Consider the following 25,876-nt stretch of genomic DNA (forward strand, 5'->3'; position numbering starts at 1 on the left):
TAACCATTCTAAAAAATGTAGCATGGGGACAAATCATTTTTCTTACTTTTAAAAATTCATGGGGCGTTTGATGCACCCTAGTGTGTGTGTGTGTGTATGTATATGTATGTATGTATGTATGTATGTATGTATGTATGTATGTATGTGTGTGTTTATATATATATATATATATATGTAAATAAAAATCACACTGTAGAGGCAGCACCAGTCTTCCCCACTCCCTATGCAGTTCCTCACCCGCAGTGAAGCACGACATCAACTACAGCAGGCAGTAGCGCATACTTGCCTACTCTCCCGGAATGGCCGGGAGGCTCCCGAAAATCGGGTGTCCCTCCCGGCCCCACGGAAGAGCAGGCAAGTCTCCCGGAATCGGGGGTCCCCCTGCCCGTCCGCCCATTTTGTGTGTAAAGTGGGCGGTCCGGGCAGTTGATGACGCGATTCTTGCAGAATCGCGTCATCATAGCCACGCCCCCTGCAGTGTAATGCAGGAGATTGCGGCATTACAGAACGGGGGGCGTGGCTTAAAGTGCCGTCAGTGAGACTCCGCCCTTGCCCCGCCCCACTCCGCCCTTGCTCCGCCCCCGTCCCGCCTCCGGACCACATCCAGCCCTCCCCTGCCCCCTTGCTGTGCCGACCTGGCTGCTCTCTCCCGCAGAGAGCAGCCAGAATGTCGGCAACTATGCAGTAGCGGCAGCCAGTGTTGTTTGCCCTGGTGTCTGGCGCCTCCGCACAACACTACAGTAAAGAAACTCTTAATAAACTACAGCTCCCAGCAGCCCTTGCTGCCGGAGCTCACAGCAGCAAGGGCTGCTGGTAGCTGTAGTTTATGAAGAGTTTCTTTACAGTAGTGCTGTGCAGAGCCACCGGACACCAGGGCAAATAACACTGGCTGTTGTAGTTGTAGCCGGGTGTCACTGCGGGTGAGGAGCTGCACGGGGAAGGGAGGACTGGTTCTGCCTCTACAATGTGAGACTACTCCCTGGCCGTGGGAGGCACTGTCGAGTGGCGCCCCTCATCGCTTGGCGCCCCTGGCGAGTGCCATCCCGGCCAATGGGTAGATACGCCCCTGATTACAGGGTACTTGTACCAAATAACCCTGAATGTATGCATTTGTTCTTAACTAACACTGTCTAGATGACATGTAGAATACTTAAGTGTCCTGTAAATGTACAGCATTACAGAGGAGGCATTGTCCACCAGTCCCAGAGTCGGCATAGCATGTGTAAAAGGTAATGGCGCCCAAACGCTGACAGGGAGTGAGGGAGACAGAGAGATGCAGCTCGAGGGCGGGAACATTTACTCTAAATGGCACCCAGGGGCTGTGGGAGGGGCTACAGGTCAGAGACTTATCCCCTTGCTGGACTTCACCACCGGGTACTGTGGGCCATAATAAAATGGTTATATATATATAACCAACCTGTGCCCCTGCCCTGGTGGTCTAGTGGGGTCCCGGAGGAGAGAGCAGCCAGGAAGTAGGTAAGTATGCTACAGTCCTTAATTTATGCTATAAAATGTGGTCATTAAGGTTGAACCATTTCTCCTTACTTCAGGTCTGCTAAGTCTTTTGGTATTATCTAAGAACAGGGCCATCAGCGAGGATGGAGATGTCGCTTTGTTCGCCAGAGGTTCTATTCCCATTTGGTTGATGGCATGGACCCAACAATCGAGTGGGAATACCCGGCGGTGGTTGGGATTCTGGATGTCGGTATACCACTGCCTGTCAGGATTCTGGCGTTGGTCTCGTGAACGCCGGGATCCCGATAGCAGGTAAATGGACTGCATCCCCACAGCAGATGTGTACTTGACTGTTAGGCCACACAGACAGTCCTTAAATAGTTTTCTGGGTTTATTACTATACAGCAGTAAGGATAATGCAGGAACTCGGTGGTAATGAAGGGGTTAATTGCAGGGTTATCAAACACAGGGTAATAGGTACCCGGGTGTCTCACCTCAGGAGTAAATACTGCACGTGTGTGTGCGGTATTGTGACACTTAACACAGTAAAGATGGCTACAGCCTGCACATATGCAGTAACAGTTTGGAGGTTGCACTTTCCAGCAGACTCTTGGTCCTAGTGCCCACCATGTTCTACTACAAGAACAGAGGCAGGGAGAGTGTCTGTCCTTTAACACATACCACATACTGATATTCTTAAAATTGAATTGGAAGAGATTGGTGACAACGTTAAGGCCCAGCAATGTCTTCAGGAACATTTTCTTCATACTTTAGGAGCACCAAGGATTTATTCCAGAATCTCTCGACCACCACCAAAAGTGAAATGATCAAACATTGCAGAAATATTTCAACCACAGGATAAAGAAATGTCTTTATTTCTTTCACAGGACAACATTATAATACCAACACATTACAAGTGAAGTAGGTACATTAGAACCACTAATTTAGATTATTATTTTTTTTAAATTACAGGAGAATGCAACAGGATACTCTAAATGATAGGAGACAATGATATACTATGCATTAAGAAGTAAATAATGATATACCTCACAGTGGAGGCGGCCATTTTGTGGGCTGAACCAATGTGCAGCCTCTCAGTTCCCTAAGATCTAGGGAAATCACTGAGACAACATTTTCATGACTAATGGTTCAGCAAACACAAGATGGCTGCCTCTAATTGGATTAGATGACAGTGACGCGTCAAATAGAGGTAAAAATTACACAGGTGCAGCATTTTGGGGAAGGATCGTGATAGCAACCTGTTCTCTTTGCAACGTTTGTCATTGGCTCAGAAGAGTCTGGCCACCCACAACGACAGTAGGACGGCAATGCCGGTTACAATAGATACAGAGGGCATGGCAGCTGAATTGCAGAGGTCGGTACTACAGCAGGATGGAGTTTCTGTCACTTTGATACCGACATATGTGGTTTCACTTGACCCGACACATTTATCGGGGGATGAACATGACTTCTGCTTAATGGGAAGCTGGCCTGCAACAAAGACACAAGATATATCAATATATTTTATTTGTTAAACTACAAGTCATTCTATTATTGGGCTGATTCTGATTATGCATCAATGTAAAAAAAAGTCACTTTGTATCGGGACCAACCATGTTGCAATGCAAAAGGTGCGTGTAGGGTAGCCCTCAAATTCTGTTTGGACACCACCCTCTCTCCAAGGCCGTCTTAACAGCTGTGTAGGCTCCTTGGCACAGCAATGCACTGGACCCCCTACCCCCTCCAGCAGTAGAGTGGGGTTGCTATCAGCGGCAGCTTTGATGTCCTGCGGGCGGTAGGGGGGTTCTATCTTCCGCTCAGCATGTAGGACCTGGAGCAGTAATTTCTGCTAATTACTCCTTTACTGCACAGGTGGGGCTAAACTGTAGAAGGGGGCATTGGGCTGAATGAAGAAGCCCTGGTACATGACTTCCAGGGTGGTAGGGGGTGTTTAATACGTAGGGGAGGGATGGAGAGTGGAGAGGGCTTAATATTTTCCGGTGGGAGGGCAGCTTGCTTGACTACATATATCTCATGTTCCTGAAAATATATTTCTCTTACGTCCTAGAGGATGCTGGGGTCCACATTAGTACCATTGGGTATAGACGGGTCCACCGGGAGCCATTGGCACTTTAAGAGTTTGAGAGTGTGGGCTGGCTCCTCCCTCTATGCCCCTCCTACCAGACTCAGTTTAGAAAATGTGCCCGGAGGAGCTGGTCACAGCTAGGGGAGCTCTACAGAGCTTTTCTATAAAAGTTTAATTTTAGAGTTTTTTATTTTTTCAGGGTGGCTGCTGGCAACAGCCTCCCTGCAGCAAAGGAACTAAGGGGGGGGGGGGGGGAGTAGTGTCCACCCTGCGGGGTCTGAGCCACTGTCTCCACTGACTGGACACTGAGCACCAAAGGGGTCCGATCGCTCCCCACCACAGGGGATCGCTCGCCCCAGCAGCATGCCGCCAACTCCTTACAGAGCAGAAAAAGTGGCGAGTGAGACACCGACCCCCCTAGCAAGCGGGGGACCGGTGTGAAGATGGCGGCAGCGGGGAGGGAGCGCAGTATTAACTGCGCTCCTGGGAATTCTCAGTGGTACATGGTGCGGCGCTGTGAGGAGCGCCCTGGGCCAGCGCTTACCCCCTACACTGGTCCAGAAGCCTGTCGGGGTCCTCGGATCTCAGCCAGCACTAATTCATCAGGCCAGTATAATCCATGAAGAGGGAAGACAGTGCCATTAAGGGGGCGGAGTTTCTCAGAGCGGAGCCAGCAGCATTTCAGCGCCATTTTCCTGCCTGCATAGCGCTGAGGAGAACAGGTCCCTCCACAGCAACTCCAGCTATCTGTACACGGTACCAGGGGGTTGTAGAAGGGGGGAGGCTGTAATACGACTGTGTGTCCTATTAAGGTGCACAGTCAGCGATGGTAAGGGGTCTCCCTTTGGTAAAAGCGCTGTGTGTGGGTTGGCTCCAATCTCTGTGTTTCTCTTGCCATTCTTGGGGAGGAACTCTGTCTGCCCCCACCTGTGTGTGTGTGCAGAGCCGGCCTTAGCTATAGGCAGACTAGGCATTTGCCTAGGGCATCCAAGCATGTCTAGGGGCATCCAAGCATGTCTAGGGGCATCCAAGCATGTACCTGCAGTATCTCATGCTGGGAGGAAGAGTCTGCAAATTATCTGTTACTTTCTAAATGTATTCAATCAGTGCTTGTATACACGGCTGTTTACATTTGTCAAATAGAATGCACACAGCGCACTATCCCTTGAACTCCCTCGACATGCTTGAATGCCCCTAACTTGTGTGACCTTAGACAGCAGAAGCCCAGTAACAGCAATTCCTGGACCTGTGACATTTTCACTGACTATATATGATTATTACTGGATGGCTCCTTATGATACCACATGTGTATTGTGGAAGACTTCACCACATAAATCTGACATCTATACTGCTTGTACACATGGGGGAGGGGGACCTGGCTATCCTATGTCCCTTATCTCTATGCAAACCCCAGGTGTCTGCAGGGATATAACATGGGCAGTATTCTCCCCACACTTTATTTCTCAGTCAGGCCATGCGTGGTCAGTAAATTGTGTTGCGCTATTTCTACATGAAACGTCAGTGCAGTGTGACTTTCAGATGCGTCAGACTGGAGGGCAGAGCATAGTGCTCCCACAGTATAAAATAAAGGCCATGGAGTTGCAGGGAGTAACAGACACCAGCAAATAAACTGAACAGTGAAGAGAATGGACAGTTGATACATGTTTGATACTGGTCTTTGTGTATAACCAGCAAGTATGGCAGTATCTGGACATTGCTGCTATCTGTGTTCAAACGGCAAGCTAAAATAAAGGATGAGGCTTGCAAAGGATGGTGAGGTCACATCCCTTTTATGGGTGCCCCTTTAAAGGGTGTGAGCACAAGAACTCACCCATCCAGCCGCCCCCATCTCACAAAATGCAGTCACGGATCTAGGGAGCTGCATGGACGCACACACTGACTGCAAGCACAACAGCAAGCATAAGCAATTTTGATTAAAAAAAGCTAGCATTGCTAATGTGGGGCATATGTGTAAGGTGCATTTCTGTGTGGCATTAAGTGTATTATGGGCATTACTAATGTGGGGCATATGTGTAAAGTGCATTACTGTGTGGCATTATGTATATTATGGGCATTACAAATGTGGGACATACGTGTAAAGTGCATTACTGTGTGGCATTATGTGTATTATGGGCATTACTAATGTGGGGCATATGCGTAAGGTGAATTGCTGTGCGGAATTATGTGTATTATGGGCATTACTAATGTGGGGCATATGTGTAAGGTGCATTACTGTGTGGCATTATGTGTATTATGGGCATTACTAATGTGGTTCATATGTGTCAGGTGCATTACTGTGTGGCATTATGTGTATTATGGGCATTACTAATGTGGTTCATATGTGTCAGGTGCATTACTGTGTGGCATTATGTGTATTATGGGCATTACTAATGTGGGGCATATGTGTAAGGTGAATTGCTGTGTGGCATTATGGGTATTACTAATGTGACGCATATGTGTAAGGTACATTATTGTGTGGAATTATGTGTATTATGGGCATTACTGTGGGGCATTATGCAGGGTTGAATTAGCCCACAGGGCAACCCCCCCGGTGGGCCCCACTGCCTGAGTGTTGCTGGGTCAGATGCAGAACTAGCGGCGGTGCTATGGCGCACCAGACAAAATTTTGCCTTGGGCATCAAATTGGCAAGGGCCGGCTCTGTGTGTGTGTGTGTCCCACCTGTGTGTGTGCGTGTATAGAGTGTTTGGTGGTCTCCTTTAGTGATGTCCAGGGACACTGTGTCATATGCTGCAGAGGATTTATCCTCCCAGGATGATCCCATTCCATGTAATCAGGATAACACTGGTTTAGCACAGATACCAGCAAATCTTGGATCAAATCTTGGATTTCTCAGATTTCTGACAGGGTTGCAAGTAATGTATCTGCAACCCAGGTATTACAGAGCTCTATGGCAGTATGGCCGGTTTCTGGTACCTCTGGACGCTCCGCTATATACCCCCATAAGCGTACGCTTGTGCAGGTCACACAAGACGACACGGATACCGATTCTGACACCACAGACGGTGATGGGGCTGTGTTGCGGGGGTCTGCAACTCTTGCAAAGGGAGTGCAATTGTTGATAGAGGCTATCAGGGATGTCAATAATAATTGTTGATGTTGGAATGTTAATAATAATAATAATAATTTTATTTATATAGCGCTCTTTCTCCAATAGGACTCAAGGCGCTTAACAGATACATAGCATAATATAGTACAGAAAATAATGAAGTACATTTTCATAAAATACAGAAGCATGAAGATACTAAAAGGGACACTATGGAAATGCTTGAGTAAACAGGAAAGTCCTGAGTCTACTTTTGAAGGATTCTATAGTTGGGGCCTCTCGCACTGTGTAATAATACCACACCTGAGCAGGTTGAGGAGGCCTTTTTCACTGAAAATAAAAAAGCCTTGCTAACCTTCCCTGCGTCAAAGGAATTAAATGCTATATTTGAGAAAGCATGGGAAAATCCTCAGAAAAAAATTCCAGGTACTTAAAAAGGGTACTGGTGGCGTTTCCTTTCCCTGAGGAGGGTTGGAAAAAATGGGAAAACCCGCCGATTGTTGACGCATCTGTGTCCAGATTCTCAAAGAAGGTGGTTTTGCCTGTTCCAGGATCTACCGTCTTAAAGGAGCCGGCTGATAGAAAAATGATAACACCATTAATTCAATGTACACTGCTTCAGGGGCCATATTGCGTCCCACTATTGCTAGTGCATGGATTGCAAAGGCAATAGTAAAGTGGTTGGCTACCTTACTTGAGGATTTGGATACGATGGATAGGGATGATGTGGCATTATATTTACGCAACATATATGATTGAGCAGGTTTTATGGTAGAATCCATGAAAGACCTGGGTTCCATGGCTGCGGGAATCTCTTCCATTTCTGTTTCAGCTCGTCGGGGACTGTGGCTGCGCCAGTGGTCGGCTGATACCGAATACAGAAAAAGTGTGGAGTCCCTACCCTATACAGGGGAAGCTCTAGACGAGTGGAGTCCCTACCCTCTTTGGGGAAGCTCTAGGCGAGTGGATATCCACGGCTACAGCGGGTAAGTCTCTGTTTCTTCCCTCAGCAGCACCTGCTCTGAAGAAATCCTTGTCTTCATCTGCAACGCAGTCCTTTCGGCCCGACAAGCCTAGAAAGGCCAGACCGTCCAATACCTTCTTTAGGGGAGGTCGAGTTAAGTCCAAGAAACCTGCCGCTGCAGGTTCCCAGGAACAAAAGCCTGCATCAGGTACGGCAATGTCCTCCGCATGCCAGTGGACTGTGCGACCTGAAGGTGGGGCTGGTAGGAGTGAGACTCAGACACTTCAGTCACGTCTGGGTATCGTCCGGCCTGGACCCTTGGGTGATAGATATTGTATCCCAGGGATACAGGCTGGAATTTCAAAGTCTCCCCCCTCATTGTTTTTTCAAATCAGGCTTACCAACTCTGTTGGCAGACAGCACTGTACTACAAGAAGCTGTACAGAAGTTGGTGGAGGCACCTTCGGAAGAAACTGCTGATGTGTCCAAAGCTCATCTCTATCTTCGCAAGTAAGAGCTTTTACAGGATAAAGCCCCCAATTCGGACACAGCAGAAGCTAAGGCCAACAACGTGACCGCCTTCCATGTAAGAAATTTGACCTCAACCTCCTGTAGAGGCTTAAATCAATCCAACTGGAGGAACTGCAACACCACATTCAGGTCCCAAGGCGCCGTAGGCGGTACAAAGGGAGGTTGGATGTGCCGAAGTCCCTTCAAAAAAGTCTGAACCTCAGGGAGGACAGCCAATTGTTTCTGAAAGAAAATGGATAGGGCCTAAATCTGGACCTTCACAGATCCTAACCTCAGGCCCATATCCACACCTGCTTGCAGGAAGAGGAGAAACCGTCTGAGTTGAAACTCCACCGTAGGAAACTTCTTGGATTCACACCAAGAGACATATTTCTTCCAAATACAATGGTAATGTTTAGACGTTACCCCTTTCCTAGCCTGTATGAGGGTAAGAATGACCTTCGGAATGCCCTTCCGAGCAAGTATCAGGTGCTCAACTTCCATGCCGTCAAACGTAGCCACGGTAAGTCTTGATAGGTGAACGGCCCCTGCTGCAGCAGGTCCTCCTGAAGAGGAAGAGGCCTCAGCTCTTCTTGCAGTAGATTCAGAAGGTCCGCGTACCAAGCCCTTATTGGCCAGTCTGGGGCAATGAGGATTGCTTGAACCCTTGTTCTCCTTATGAGCTTTAGGATTCTTGGGATGAGTGGGAGTGGTGGAAACTGTGGACTCCTTCACATTCCTTCTTTTGTAACACCTCACACTACCTTTGCTCCAGCACCTACACCAACCATCTTCACATCCTCTCTCCTGTAGCATCTAACGCTACCTTTCTTCTTGCACCTACACCAACCATCTCCTTCAAAATTCCTTTCCTGTAACACCTCACACTACCTTTCCTCCATCACCTACAACAAACTTCTCCTTCATATCCCCTCTTCTGTAGCATCTCACACTACCTCCAGCACCTACACCAACCATCTCCTTCCCATCCCCTCTTCTGTAACATTTCACACTACCTCCTGCACCAGCTGTTTCCTTCACATCCCCTCTCCTGTAGCATCTCACACTACCTCCAGCACCTGCACCAACTGTCTCCTTCACATACCCTCCTGCAGCATCTCACACTACCTCCAGCACCTACACCAACTACCTCCTTCATATCCCCTCTTTAACATCTCACACTACTTTTCCTCATGCACCTACACCAACTGTGTCAGGATCTCGTTCCTTGTTGTAGGGCCGTGTGGTGCTGGGTTTGAGGATGGCGTGAAGTTAAGAGGCTTTATATAGTTCCTTTGCATCAGAGTCTGAAGTGCTATCTACTATGGAGAAGTTGTAGACAAAGTACACAAACTAACACCAGGTAGTTGACTAAGACCCAAGACAGGGGTGCAGAGTCTTACCCCACTGGTGGTATTTACCAGGGATCCCCACAAGGGAATTTGGGCTTGGCTGCACCCAACATCCGGTCGCAACCCCTAGAAAGTAATAATTTAGGATTCACCGATGGTAGCAGATATTGGGCTTGCACCAATGGTAGAGAATATCGCACTTGCACTGATGGTAGAGAATATCGTATTTGCAATGATGGTAGATGATATTGGACTTGCACTGTTCATAGAGAATATCGGACTTGCACTGATGGTAGAGAAAATCGGGCTTGCACCAATGGTAGAGGATACTGGAAGTTATTAGAGAGAAACTATACTGGGATGAGGATCCCCAGAAACCAGAGAGGATTACTGGAAAGCATAGAGACAATGCTCACAGGCACAGCTGTGTGACTTATGGCACTGACAAAGTTGGCTTTGCAAACCAGGAAGCTTTTTACCCAGTTTCTGGACTGGCTGGAAGTGTGAGCTGAGCTCCAGACTGGACAGGATTGGTCAGAAAAATATCACCTGATACAGTACAAGATAGTGACATCCATGCTGCTGGTCTGGTGGGAACTGCACCATGTGAACCGCCAACAGCGCACCCTGAACCCCACTCTGCCCATACATGTGTGTAGGCAATCCTGGAATCCTGCTCTTTGCACCCCAGTGTGGCATCCACAGAACCTCTGGACCTGGCTGCAGAAGCAATTACCACCACACAAATAATGCACCTTCTGGCTGTTACAGCGTGCCGGCGTCTGACCATAGACTAACCAGGTAAGAAAGTAGGCTGGGTTTTGGGAGCATTACTCTGAGCCGTGACAAACTGTCACCTTCACATCCCCTCTTCTGTAACACCTCGCACTACCTCCTGCACCTTCACCAACTGTCTCCTTCACATCCCCTCTTCTGTAACACCTCACACTACCTCCTGCACCTACACCAACTGTCTCCTTCACATCCCCTCTTCTGTAACACCTCACACTACCTCCTGCACCTACACCAACTGTCTCCTTCACATCCCCTCTTCTGTAACACCTCACATTGCCTCCTGCACCTACAACAACTGTCTCCTTCACATCCCCTCTTCTGTAACACCTCACACTGCCTCCTTCACCTACACCAACTGTCTCCTTCACAACCCCTCTTCTGTAACAACGCACACTGCCTCCTGCACCTACACCAACTGTCTCCTTCACACCCTCTTCTGTAACAATGCACACTACCTCCTGCACCTACACCAACTGTCTCCTTCACATCCCCTCTTCTGTAACACCTCACACTACCTCCTGCACCAACTGTCTCCTTCACACGCTCTTCTGTAACACCTCACACTACCTCCTGCACCTACAGCAACTGTCTCCTTCACACCCTCTTCTGTAACACCTCACAGTACCTCCTGCCCCTACACCAACTGTCTCCTTCACACCCTCTTCTGTAACACCTCACAGTACCTCCTGCCCCTACACCAACTGTCTCCTTCACATCCCCTCTTCTGTAACACCTCACACTACCTCCTGCACCTACACCAACTGTCTCCTTCACATCCCCTCTTCTGTAACACCTCACACTACCTCCTGCACCTACACCAACTGTCTCCTTCACATCCCCTCTTCTGTAACACCTCACATTGCCTCCTGCACCTACATCAACTGTCTCCTTCACATCATCTCTTCTGTGACACCTCACACTGCCTCCTTCACCTACACCAACTGTCTCCTTCACAACCCCTCTTCTGTAACAACGCACACTGCCTCCTGCACCTACACCAACTGTCTCCTTCACACCCTCTTCTGTAACAATGCACACTACCTCCTGCACCTACACCAACTGTCTCCTTCACATCCCCTCTTCTGTAACACCTCACACTACCTCCTGCACCAACTGTCTCCTTCACACGCTCTTCTGTAACACCTCACACTACCTCCTGCACCTACACCAACTGTCTCCTTCACACCCTCTTCTGTAACACCTCACAGTACCTCCTGCCCCTACACCAACTGTCTCCTTCACACCCTCTTCTGTAACACCTCACAGTACCTCCTGCCCCTACACCAACTGTCTCCTTCACATCACCTCTTCTGTAACACCTCACACTATCTCCTGCACCTACACCAACTGTCTCCTTCACATCCCCTTTTCTGTAACACCTCACACTATCTCCTGCACCTACACCAACTGTCTCCTTCACATCACCTCTTCTGTAACACCTCACACTACCTCCTGCACGTACACCAACTGTCTCCTTCACATCACCTCTTCTGTAACACCTCACACTATCTCCTGCACCTACACCAACTGTCTCCTTCACACCGCTCTTCTGTAACACCTCACACTACCTCCTGCACCTACACCAACTGTCTCCTTCACATCCTCTTCTGTAACACTGCACACTACCTCCAGCACCTACACCAACTGTCTCCTTAACACCGCTCTTCTGTAACACCTCACACTACCCTCTGCACCTACATCAACTGTCTCCTTCACATCCCCTCTTCTGTAAGACCTCACACTACCTCCTGCACCTACACCAACTGTCTCACCGCTCTTCTGTAACACCTCACACTACCTCCTGCACCTACACCAACTGTCTCCTTCACATCCCCTCTTCTGTAACCCTCACACTACCTCCTGCACCTACACCAACAGTCTCCTTCACACCCTCTTCTGTAACACCTCACAGTACCTCCTGCCCCTAAACCAACTGTCTCCTTCACATACCCTCTTCTGTAACACCTCACACTACCTCTTGCACCTACACCAACTGTCCCCTTCACATCACCTCTTCTGTAACACCTCACACTACCTGCACCTACACCAACTGTCTCCTTCACACCGCTCTTCTGTAACACCTTACACTACCTCCTGCACCTACACCAACTGTCTCCTTCACATCCCCTCTTCTGTAACACCTCACACTACCTCCTGCACCTACACCAACTGTTTCCTTCACACCCTCTTCTGTAACACTGCACACTATCTCCAGCACCTACACCAACTGTCTCCTTCACACCGCTCTTCTGTAACACCTCACACTACCTCCTGCACCTACACCAACTGTCTCACCGCTCTTCTGTAACACCTCACACTACCCTCTGCACCTACATCAACTGTCTCCTTCACATCCCCTCTTCTGTAACACCTCACACTACCTCCTGCACCTACACCAACTGTCTCACCGCTCTTCTGTAACACCTCACACTATCTCCTGCACCTACACCAACTGTCTCCTTAACATCCCCTCTTCTGTAACACCTCACACTAACTCCTGCACCTACACCAACTGTCTCCTTCACATCCCCTCTTCTGTAACACCTCACACTACCTCCTGCACCTACACCAACTGTCTCCTTCACACCCTCTTCTGTAACACTTCACAGTACCTCCTGCCCCTAAACCAACTGTCTCCTTCACATCCCCTCTTCTGTAACACCTCACACTACCTCTTGCACCTACACCAACTGTCTCCTTCACATCACCTCTTCTGTAACACCTCACACTACCTTCTGCACCTACACCAATTGTCTCCTTCACATCACCTCTTCTGTAACACCTCACACTACCTCCTGCACCTACACCAACTGTCTCCTTCACATCCCCTCTTCTGTAACACCTCACACTACCTCCTGCACCTAAACCAACTGTCTCCTTCACACTGCTCTTCTGTAACACCTCACACTACCTCCTGCACCTACACCAACTGTCTCCTTCACATACCCTCTTCTGTAACACCTCACACTGCCTCCTGCACCTACACCAACTGTTTCCTTCACACCCTCTTCTGTAACACTGAACACTACCTCCAGCACCTACACCAACTGTCTCCTTCACACCGCTCTTCTGTAACACCTCACACTACCCTCTGCACCTACATCAACTGTCTCCTTCACATCCCCTCTTCTGTAACACCTCACACTACCTCCTGCACTTACACCAACTGCCTCACCGCTCTTCTGTAACACCTCACACTACCTCCTGCACCTACACCAACTGTCTCCTTCACATCCCCTCTTCTGTAACACCTCACACTACCTCCTGCACCTACACCAACTGTCTCCTTCACACCCTCTTCTGTAACACCTCACAGTACCTCCTGCCCCTAAACCAACTGTCTCCTTCACATCCCCTCTTCTGTAACACCTCACACTACCTCTTGCACCTACACCAACTGTCTCCTTCACATCACCTCTTCTGTAACACCTCACACTACCTCCTGCACCTACACCAACTGTCTCCTTCACATCACCTCTTCTGTAACACCTCACACTACCTCTTGCACCTACACCAACTGTCTCCTTCACATCCCCTCTTCTGTAACACCTCACACTACCTCCTGCACCTACACCAACTGTCTCCTTCACACTGCTCTTCTGTAACACCTCACACTACCTCCTGCACCTACACCAACTGTCTCCTTCACATACCCTCTTCTGTAACACCTCACACTGCCTCCTGCACCTACACCAACTGTTTCCTTCACACCCTCTTCTGTAACACCTCACACTACCTCCAGCACCTACACCAACTGTCTCCTTCACACCGCTCTTCTGTAACACCTCACACTACCCTCTGCACCTACATCAACTGTCTCCTTCACATCCCCTCTTCTGTAACACCTCACACTACCTCCTGCACCTACACCAACTGTCTCACCGCTCTTCTATAACACCTCACACTACCTCCTGCACCTACACCAACTGTCTCGTTCACATCCCCTCTTCTGTAACACCTCACACTACCTCCTGCACCTACACCAACTGTCTCCTTCACACCCTCTTCTGTAACACCTCACAGTACTTCCTGCCCCTAAACCAACTGTCTCCTTCACATCCCCTCTTCTGTAACACCTCACACTACCTCTTGCACCTACACCAACTGTCTCCTTCACATCACCTCTTCTGTAACACCTCACACTACCTCCTGCACCTACACCAACTGTCTCCTTCACACCCTCTTCTGTAACACCTCACAGTACCTCCTGCCCCTACACCAACTGTCTCCTTCACATCCCCTCTTCTGTAACACCTCACACTATCCTCTGCACCTACATCAACTGTCTCCTTCACATACCCTCTTCTGTAACACCTCACACTGCCTCCTGCACCTACACCAACTGTTTCCTTCACACCCTCTTCTGTAACACTGAACACTACCTCCAGCACCTACACCAACTGTCTCCTTCACACCGCTCTTCTGTAACACCTCACACTACCCTCTGCACCTACATCAACTGTCTCCTTCACATCCCCTCTTCTGTAACACCTCACACTACCTCCTGCACCTACACTAACTGCCTCACCGCTCTTCTGTAACACCTCACACTACCTCCTGCACCTACACCAACTGTATCCTTCACATCCCCTCTTCTGTAACACCTCACACTGCCTCCTGCACCTACACCAACTGTCTCCTTCACATCCCCTCTTCTGTAACACTGCACACTACCTCCTGCACCTACACCAACTGTCTCCTTCACATCCCCTCTTCTGTAACACCTCACACTGCCTCCTGCACCTACACCAACTGTCTCCTTCACATCCCCTCTTCTGTAACACTGCACACTACCTCCTGCACCTACACCAACTGTCTCCTTCACATCCCCTCTTCTGTAACACCTCACACTACCTCCTGCACCTACACCAACTGTCTCCTTCACGACCCCTCTTCTGTAACACCTCACACTGCCTCCTGCACCTACACCAACTGTCTCCTTCATATCCCCTCTTCTGTAACACCTCAACTACCTCCTACACCAACTGTCTCCTTCACATCCCCTCTTCTGTAACACCTCACACTACCTCCAGCACCTACACCAACTGTCTCCGTCACACCCTCTTCTGTAACACCTCACACTACCTCCTGCAGCTACACCAACTGTCTCCTTCACACCCTTTTCTGTAACACTGCACACTACCTCCTGCACCTACACCAACTGTCTCCTTCACACCCTCTTCTGTAACACCTCACACTACCTCCAGCACCTACACTAACTGTCTCCTTCACATCCCCTCTTCTGTAACACCTCACACTACCTCCTGCACCTACACCAACTGTCTCCTTCACATCCCCTCTTCTGTAACACCTCACACTACCTCCTGCACATACACCAACTGTCTCCTTCACACGGCTATTCTGTAACACCTCACACTACCTCCAGGACCTACACCAACTGTCTCCTTCACATCCCCTCTTCTGTAACACCGCACACTGCCTCCTGCACCTACACCAACTGTCTCTTTCACACCTCTCTTCTGTAACACCTCACACTACCTCCAGCACCTACACCAACTGTCTCCTTCACACGGCTCTTCTGTAACACCGCATATTACTTTTCCTTCAGCACCTACACCAGCAATTTCCTTTACACCCCTGCTCCTGTAGCACCTCACACTACCTTTCCTCCAGCAGCTGCACAAACTGCGCCCTACATTTCATCAAGCACCCCCACTGAATGGGATGTAGTTATGATCTTGGCGGTCAGCGTACCGAGAGGGGGCCAAGGACTATTCCCACTCATGGATGTCCATGACACCCATAGAGTGGGAAGAGAACCGTCACCAAGCCTATAGTGTGAATGTTGACTGCCGGGATCCCGGATCATATACCCAATGCCAATGAATATATTATATGTTGCATCCATCTTACAGATCAACTTCACAGTCTTAGTTTCTAAATGGCCAACCGATGACGACACAATGCAAACTATGTTGGACGTACATGTACAAAAGGCTCTGACACTACGGATTCTAAACCTGGCAGTCTGTCACTATTCCTCAATGCTAGGGATACTGTTATTATAAACCTCAGGCTGTTTTACCATTAGGTAGAAAATTCATCAAGACATGTGATTACGATGAGAACTAGTGATACTTACCTACAACTATTGTCTTTGTCAGGCATACTTCCATTGCACCACAGTTTGTTGTGGAGGGAGTAAGACAGGTAGTATAAGGGCATGTGTAGCATTTCACAGCATCACCTGTAGAAAGTGATTCAAAATACAAAGAGTGAGAGACAGCTAAAATATAAATACAGTACTGACATCAGCAGTGCCGATTTCCCCTCACACTACTACACCATGACACGTATACACAACACAGGTACAGTACAGACAGTAGCAGTGCCAGTCTCCCCTCACACACTACTACACCATGACATGTATACACAGCACAGGTACAGTACAGACAGCAGCAGTGCCAGTCTCCCCTCACACACTACTACACCATGTCATGTATACACAGCACAGGTACAGTACAGACAGCAGCAGTGCCAGTCTCCCCTCACACACTACTACACCATGACATGTACACACAGCACAGACAGCAGCAGTGCCAGTCTCCTCACACACTACTACACCATGACATGTATACACAGCACAGGTACAGTACACACAGCAGCATTGCCAGTCTCCCCCTCACACACTACTACTACACCATGACATGTACACAGCACAGGTACAGTACAGACAGCAGCAGTGCCAGTCTCCTCCTCACACACTACTACACCATGACATGTATACACAGCACAGGTACAGTACAGACAGCAGCAGTGCCAGTCTCCTCCTCACACACTACTACACCATGACATGTACACACAGTACAGGTACAGTACAGACAGCAGCAGCGCCAGTCTCCCCTCACACACTACTACACCATGACATGTATACACAGCACAGGTACAGTACAGACAGCAGCAGTGCCAGTCTCCTCACACACTACTACACCATGACATGTATACACAGCACAGGTACAGTACACACAGCAGCATTGCCAGTCTCCCCCTCACACACTACTACTACTACACCATGACATGTACACAGCACAGGTACAGTACAGACAGCAGCAGTGCCAGTCTCCTCCTCACACACTACTACACCATGACATGTATACACAGCACAGGTACAGTACAGACAGCAGCAGTGCCAATCTCCTCCTCACACACTACTACACCATGTATACACAGCACAGTTACAGTACAGACAGCAGCAGTGCCAGTCTCCCCTCACACACTACTACACCATGACATGTATACACAGCACATGTACAGTACAGACAGCAGTAGCGCCAGTCTCCCCTCACACACTACTACACCATGTCATGTATACACAGCACAGGTACAGTACAGACAGCAGTAGCGCCAGTCTCCCTTCACACACTACTACACCATGACATGTACACACAGCACAGGTACAGTGCAGAGAGCAGCAGTGCCAGTCTCCTCCTCACACACTACTACACCATGACATGTACACACAGCTCAGGTACAGTACAGACAGCAGCAGTGCCAGTCTCCCCTCACACATTACTACACCATGACATGTACACACAGCAAAGGTACAGTACAGACAGCAGCAGTGCCAGTCTCCTTACACACTACTACACCATGACATGTACACACAGCACAGGTAGAGTACAGACAGCAGCAGTGCCAGTCTCCCCTCACACACTACTACACCATGTCATGTATACACAGCACAGGTACAGTACAGACAGCAGCAGTGCCAGTCTCCCCTCACACTACTACACCATGACATGTATACACAGCAAAGGTACAGTACAGACAGCAGCAGTGCCAGTCTCCTCTCACACACAACTACACCATGACATGTATACACAGCACAGGTACAGTACAGACAGCAGCAGCACCAGTCTCCCCTCACACACTACTACACCATGACATGTATACACAGCACAGGTACAGTACAGACAGCAGCAGTGCCAGTCTCCCCTCACACACTACTACACCATGACATGTATACACAGCACAGGTACAGTACACACAGCAGCAGTGCCAGTCTCCTCCTCTCACACTACTACACCATGACATGTATACACAGCACAGGTACAGTACAGACAGCAGCAGTGCCGATTTCCCCTCACACTACTACACCATTACATGTATACACAGCACAGGTACAGTACAGACAGCAGCAGTGCCAGTCTCCCCTCACACACTACTACACCATGACATGTATACACAGCACAGGTACAGTACAGACAGCAGCAGTACCTGTCTCCTCCTCACACACTACTACACCATGACATGTATACACAGCACAGGTACAGTACAGACAGCAGCAGTGTCAGTCTCCTCTCACACACTACTACACCATGACATGTATACACAGCACAGGTACAGTACAGACAGCAGCAGTGCCAGTCTCCTCTCACACACTACTACACCATGACATGTATACACAGCACAGGTACAGTACAGACAGCAGCAGCGCCAGTCACCTCACACACTACTACACCATGACATGTATACACAGCACAGGTACAGTACAGACAGCAGCAGTGCCAGTCTCCTCTCACACACTACTACACCATGACATGTATACACAGCACAGGTACAGTACACACAGCAGCAGTGCCAGTCTCCTCCTCACACACTACCACACCATGACATGTATACACAGCACAGGTAGAGTACAGACAGCAGCAGCGCCAGTCTCCCCTCACACACTACTACACCATGACATGTATACACAGCACAGGTACAGTACAGACAGCAGCAGCACCAGTCTCCCCTCACACACACTACTACACCATGACATGTATACACAGCACAGGTACAGTACAGACAGCAGCAGTACCAGTCTCCTCCTCACACACACTACTACACCATGACATGTATACACAGCACAGGTACAGTACAGACAGCAGCAGTGCCAGTCTCCCCTCACACACTACTACACCATGACATGTATACACAGCACAGGTACATTACAGACAGCAGCAGTGCCAGTCTCTCCTCACACACTACTACACCATGACATGTACACACAGCACAGGTACAGTACAGACAGCAGCAGTGCCAGTCTCCCCTCACACACTACTACACCATGACATGTATACACAGCACAGGTACAGTACAGACAGCAGCAGTGCCAGTCTCCTCCTAACACACTACTACACCATGACATGTATACACAGCACAGGTACAGTACACACAGCAGCAGTGCCAGTCTCCTCACACACTACTACACCATGACATGTATACACAGCACAGGTACAGTACAGACAGCAGCAGTGCCAGTCTCCCCTCACACACTACTACACCATGACATGTATACACAGCACAGGTACAGTACAGACAGCAGCAGTGCCAGTCTCCTCCTCACACACTACTACACCATGACATGTATACACAGCACAGGTACAGTACAGACAGCAGCAGTGCCAGTCTCCCCTCATACACTACTACACCATGACATGTATACACAGCACAGGTACAGTACACACAGCAGCAGTGCCAGTCTCCCCTCACACACTACTACACCATGACATGTATACACAGCACAGGTACAGTACAGACAGCAGCAGTGCCAGTCTCCCCTCACACACTACTACACCATGACATGTATACACAGCACAGGTACAGTACACACAGCAGTAGTGCCAGTCTCCCCTCAAACACTACTACACCATGACATGTATACACAGCACAGGTACAGTACAGACAGCAGCAGTGCCAGTCTCCCCTCACACACTACTACACCATGACATGTATACACAGCACAGGTACAGTACAGACAGCAGCAGTGCCAGTCTCCTCCTCACACACTACTACACCATGACATGTATACACAGCACAGGTACAGTACAGACAGCAGCAGTGCCAGTCTCCCCTCATACACTACTACACCATGACATGTATACACAGCACAGGTACAGTACACACAGCAGCAGTGCCAGTCTCCCCTCACACACTACTACACCATGACATGTACACACAGCACAGGTACAGTACAGACAGCAGCAGCAGCAGTGCCAGTCTCCCCTCACACACTACTACACCATGACATGTATGCACAGCACAGGTACAGTACAGACAGCAGCAGTGCCAGTCTCCCCTCACACACTACTACACCATGACATGTATACACAGCACAGGTACAGTACACACAGCAGCAGTACCAGTCTCCTCCTCACACACACTACTACACCATGACATGTATACACAGCACAGGTACAGTACAGACAGCAGCAGTACCAGTCTCCTCCTCACACACACTACTACACCATGTATACACAGCACAGGTACAGTACAGACAGCAGCAGTGCCAGTCTCCTCCTCACACACTACTACACCATGACATGTATACACAGCACAGGTACAGTACAGACAGCAGCAGTGCCAGTCTCCCCTCACACACTACTACACCATGACATGTATACACAGCACAGGTACAGTACACACAGCAGCAGTACCAGTCTCCTCCTCACACACACTACTACACCATGACATGTATACACAGCACAGGTACAGTACAGACTGCAGCAGTACCAGTCTCCTCCTCACACACACTACTACACCATGACATGTATACACAGCACAGGTACAGTACAGACAGCAGCAGTGCCAGTCTCCTCACACACTACTACACCATGACATGTATACACAGCACAGGTACAGTACAGACAGCAGCAGTACCAGTCTCCTCCTCACACACACTACTACACCATGACATGTATACACAGCACAGGTACAGTACAGACAGCAGCAGTGCCAGTCTCCCCTCACACACTACTACACCATGACATGTATACACAGCACAGGTACAGTACACACAGCAGCAGTACCAGTCTCCTCCTCACACACACTACTACACCATGACATGTATACACAGCACAGGTACAGTACAGACAGCAGCAGTACCAGTCTCCTCCTCACACACACTACTACACCATGACATGTATACACAGCACAGGTACAGTACAGACAGCAGCAGTGCCAGTCTCCCCTCACACACTACTACACCATGACATGTATACACAGCACAGGTACATTACAGACAGCAGCAGTGCCAGTCTCTCCTCACACACTACTACACCATGACATGTACACACAGCACAGGTACAGTACAGACAGCAGCAGTGCCAGTCTCCCCTCACACACTACTACACCATGACATGTATACACAGCACAGGTACAGTACAGACAGCAGCAGCAGTGCCAGTCTCCCCTCACACACTACTACACCATGACATGTATACACAGCACAGGTACAGTACAGACAGCAGCAGTGCCAGTCTCCTCTCACACACTACTACACCATGACATGTATACACAGCACAGGTACAGTACAGACAGCAGCAGTGCCAGTCTCCCCTCACACACTACTACACCATGACATGTATACACAGCACAGGTACAGTACAGACATCAGCAGTGCCAGTCTCCCCTCACACACTACTACACCATGACATGTATACACAGCACAGGTACAGTACAGACAGCAGCAGTGCCAGTCTCCTCTCACACACTACTACACCATGACATGTATACACAGCACAGTTACAGTACAGACAGCAGCAGTGCCAGTCTCCTCTCACACACTACTACACCATGACATGTATACACAGCACAGGTACAGTACAGACAGCAGCAGTGCCAGTCTCCTCCTCACACACTACTACACCATGACATGTATACACAGCACAGGTACAGTACAGACAGCAGCAGTGCCAGTCTCCTCTCACACACTACTACACCATGACATGTATACACAGCACAGGTACAGTACAGACTGCAGCAGTACCAGTCTCCTCCTCACACACACTACTACACCATGACATGTATACACAGCACAGGTACAGTACAGACAGCAGCAGTGCCAGTCTCCTCCTCACACATTACTACACCATGACATGTATACACAGCATAGGTACAGTATGGACAGCAGCAGTGCCAGTCTCCCCTCACAAATTACTATACTGTGCAATATATACACAGCACAGGTACAGTACATGTAGTAACTGTTATAAAAAGTAACAGGTTCAAATAAGAATAAAATGATTTTGTTGTCAGTTACAAGCCTGCATGACACCCACCCTGACATTCCTCCTGCATGTACACACAATTACCTTTTTCACAAAGAACATGGCACCTCTCAGTTACTAGACGGTGTAAACTTTTATCACATTGCTGGAATTACAATGCTTTAAATAATTTTAAATGAAAGATTTCTTACTGTATTTTCCTCTATTTCCAGACTTCTAACTGATAAAATAATATATCCATATATTGTTGTTTTTATTATTTTGTCACTCATGCTAATTTTGGTTTTCTCACAAATGAAGTAATAACAATCAGATATTAAAGTTGTGTCCTCATACACATACAGCGGGATGTAATGCCTCCGAGTTTGCCGGTGCTGCGGGATTCATCGTGATTTTAAAGTGGCAGATATTTATAGGGCAACACCCTGTGTTGTAAATGACTGTCACTTCATAGAAACTTGCGAGTTTGTCCGTAGTCCCGCACCTCCAGTAAACTCGGCCGGTATTACATTCTGCCCATAACGTCCATGTGGCACAAGGCACTCATTGCAACTGAGCTGCTCTGAGAGAAGTAGTGTACTATCTATTTCTTTACATTTTTATTGGCATCACAAATGGAGCAAAACACCACCCTCAGTGTGTCAGATATGTTGGACTGTGACTTTAACCGCACAGGAGTTAGGTTTGCACACGTACAAGTCACAGATGAAGCACCACAGAACTTGGTGTGAGAATAATAAACTATGGCCGGTGCACCGTAGCACTGCGTATACACATTCACACTCAGTTGAAGAACCTGGACCAGATCTCCATTACACTGCCAGCCATTAAAGGTATAATCTCAGCTCTACTGCTCCGTCTGGATAATTTCCAGTTTGTCCATACCGCTCCAAGGCATTCAACAACCAAGTGCATCTGCCAGTTTGCCACTCCAAGGAACCCTCAGACCGTGAGGCAGTATATTGCAATTTTACTGGACTTTCCACAATACATGAACTCCATACATACTGTATGTCTGGAGGGAGTTATAGGAACAGGATAATGTGAATGTAGTCATTTCATCCAGTTAAAAAACAAGAGTAGAGGGCAGAACTATAACTTGTTTTTATATTGTTCTTTGTTTTGAGAATCATTAAATATTTTTTTCATTTCGGTTACATCTGGTAATATCTATTATATATAATTCATCCTCAATAAGTGCTTTTTCTATTCCTAATATACTGTACATTAATTCTTGTGGGTTTGACTAACACCCTATTATCTACATCTGCTAGGAGAGAATAACCCACTGTAGCGCCTGTTCCAGAGAAAATAATGATTTATTATTTTATCTATATTTTGCCACAATACGTTCCAGTCTAACTTACCTAATTGGCACGCCAGAAGGGCTATCAGGGCAATTGCAATCCACTTGTTCATCCTGAGAGAGTTCCTGTATCACTGTGAGTCTCCTATATGCTGTGTTCTCCTGTGTCACTGTGAGTCTCCTGTGTGCTGTGTTCTCTCTCCCTCTCTTCTGTGGTGGAAATTAAATGTTCCAAAGAAAGGAGGTAATTGTGGGCATGTACTGAGACGCTTCTTTATACCACCAGCTGAATCATCTTATAAACTAAACACTGGGAAAGACTCCACCCTGATAGTTCTCACCCAAAGCAGCATATATTTCCATCATTCCACCTACTATTCGTGATGAATCCAGTTTCTTCCTTGTAGAGGGGGGGAATTAATTTGTACAATGAGAGTGTAAGATAAGGCTTGATATACTGTATAACATATAATAGACGGACAATTTAGCTGTTGTAATAGTGCGCACTGGTTGCCGGTGACCGACCCCAAAATCCCGACACCTCGTGGAATCCCAACACAGGAAACCCCAACCAATGCTGTCTCGATGGTATGTATAGGGGTTTGGGTTATGGTGTGTGTGTGTGTGGGGGGGGGGGGGGGGAGGGGGGTAGCTCTAGACTCCACCCTCCGAGTCTAATGGTACATAGTGTTTCCCCTCCAGTGCCGGGCGACTGGCGGCCGCCCATACACACTGAGCGATATGGCCGTTCATATCTCTCAGTTACGTCACGCATCGTCCGGCCCGTGCTGGCAGCTCCTGGACGACAGGCCAGATTGAGCATGCATGCACCGCCGACACTGGGGGTCGTTAATGACGGCATGTATGCCAGCGACGATTGGTTGTCGTCGCTGGCATATACACTTGACACGAAAGTGAACGACGTCGCTCAGGAAGGGTGAGCGGTGTTGTTCATTTTATCAGCAAGTGTGTATGGGTTTTTAGCTCTAGTAACCAACCCTAGTCTTTAGCCATAGCCGACCCATTCCCCCCCCCCGCACACACACACACACACACTATCTAAGCCCTAGGCACCACCTCAGGCTGGTTCGCAGGTTAGGGTATGGGGCAGCGCTGGCGAAAATTAATTACCCTGTCCCCTGTTGGCATTCTTAAAGTCGGGATTCTGCGGTCAGTCATGTGACCGCCGGCATCCTATCGACATAACATATCACACCCGTAATAGTAACAACAGGTTGCAATGCAAGCAGATGGGGGAGAGAAAGCATGAAGCTCAATTTGTAAAAAGAAGAACAGCGCTTTTTATGTATGTTCACCAGAGCAAGTTCTTCTCCCTATTTATGAAGCTGTGCTGCCGCTGATGGTAGTTACCCCTGGTAGACGGCAATGGGCTACCCCATGTAAAAAGGGTCACAGCAGTCCCGTACAATTATTGCCACAATCCTACTCTAGCTATCGCCACCTCAGGAGGATGATAACGGGGAATAATCAACAAAAAGAGTTTAATTTTAAGAAAGCATTTTTTTTTTTTTTTTTGCATCCAGAATTACTGCATTTAGTTGTTACAAGGGAAACATGAAACCGGAGTCTGGGTTTATCCTACTTGAAGACCTGTTCACACCTCACACCTCGCAACATATGGGATTTCAAATTAGGGCCTCCTCTTTTACGTGTGCTGAAGGTGTAAGCCTGAAATTGGGGTGTTACTTTGTGGGAAGGGGGTGGGGCCATGTGGCACACGCACATGTTTATCACTCTGGGGGCGTGGCCCAGCACTCCTGAAGACGCTGTGCTGTCCCTGGGTGCTCCCCCAGATTGTATACACATGCTCTCCCAACAACCCCCCTTCTTCCCACCCACGTGGAACACTAGGTAGGGCAGTAGGACAATCCCAGAAAAGTTGGACTGTCCTGGCCAGGGCAGGAAAATTGAGAGTTATGCATTTTTCACAGACCCTGTGACAGACCAGGAGGGAACATCGATTTTTAATGGGTGGGGTGAGAAATCCTTGCAGTTTTGCCTTTTTGTTTTTGTTTTGTTTTTTTACACTAACATGGAACACACAGTGCCAGCAGAACTTGTGTCAAAAGCATGTCTAATGGTTGGTGGGTGTGCAATGCACATGCCTTGGACTGATCTGAGTCCTCTGACTGCATCTTGATAGTGTGCTGTAAATATGTCACTGGCTTCTGTGCAGAAACCAGTAATGGCGCAAGCAACACATTTCCGGTAAATGGGGTGGTAGGGAACAAAAAGCTGGGACACCAGCCTATAGGGCTATGTGCAATTGCGGTCGAATTGCTGCAAATGTCGAAAAACGGGGCATTTT

The 25,876-nt window shown here is 48.5% G+C and overlaps 1 protein-coding gene across 1 annotated transcript; it reads right to left on the reverse strand.

Annotated features, from left to right (window-relative positions):
- Positions 1-2,312: 2,312 nt before the first annotated feature.
- On the reverse strand, positions 2,313-23,805 carry LOC134947936 (prostate stem cell antigen-like). Its single transcript, XM_063935740.1, has 3 exons — positions 23,609-23,805; positions 16,331-16,435; positions 2,313-2,946 (listed from the first exon to the last, which is right to left on the reverse strand). Exons 1-3 carry the CDS (start codon positions 23,658-23,660, stop codon positions 2,744-2,746), a joined length of 360 nt encoding a protein of 119 aa, XP_063791810.1. The 5' UTR covers positions 23,661-23,805; the 3' UTR covers positions 2,313-2,743.
- Positions 23,806-25,876: the final 2,071 nt, after the last annotated feature.

The sequence above is a fragment of the Pseudophryne corroboree genome, chromosome 8 (assembly GCF_028390025.1).
Source record: "Pseudophryne corroboree isolate aPseCor3 chromosome 8, aPseCor3.hap2, whole genome shotgun sequence".
Classification (NCBI taxonomy): domain Eukaryota; kingdom Metazoa; phylum Chordata; class Amphibia; order Anura; family Myobatrachidae; genus Pseudophryne; species Pseudophryne corroboree.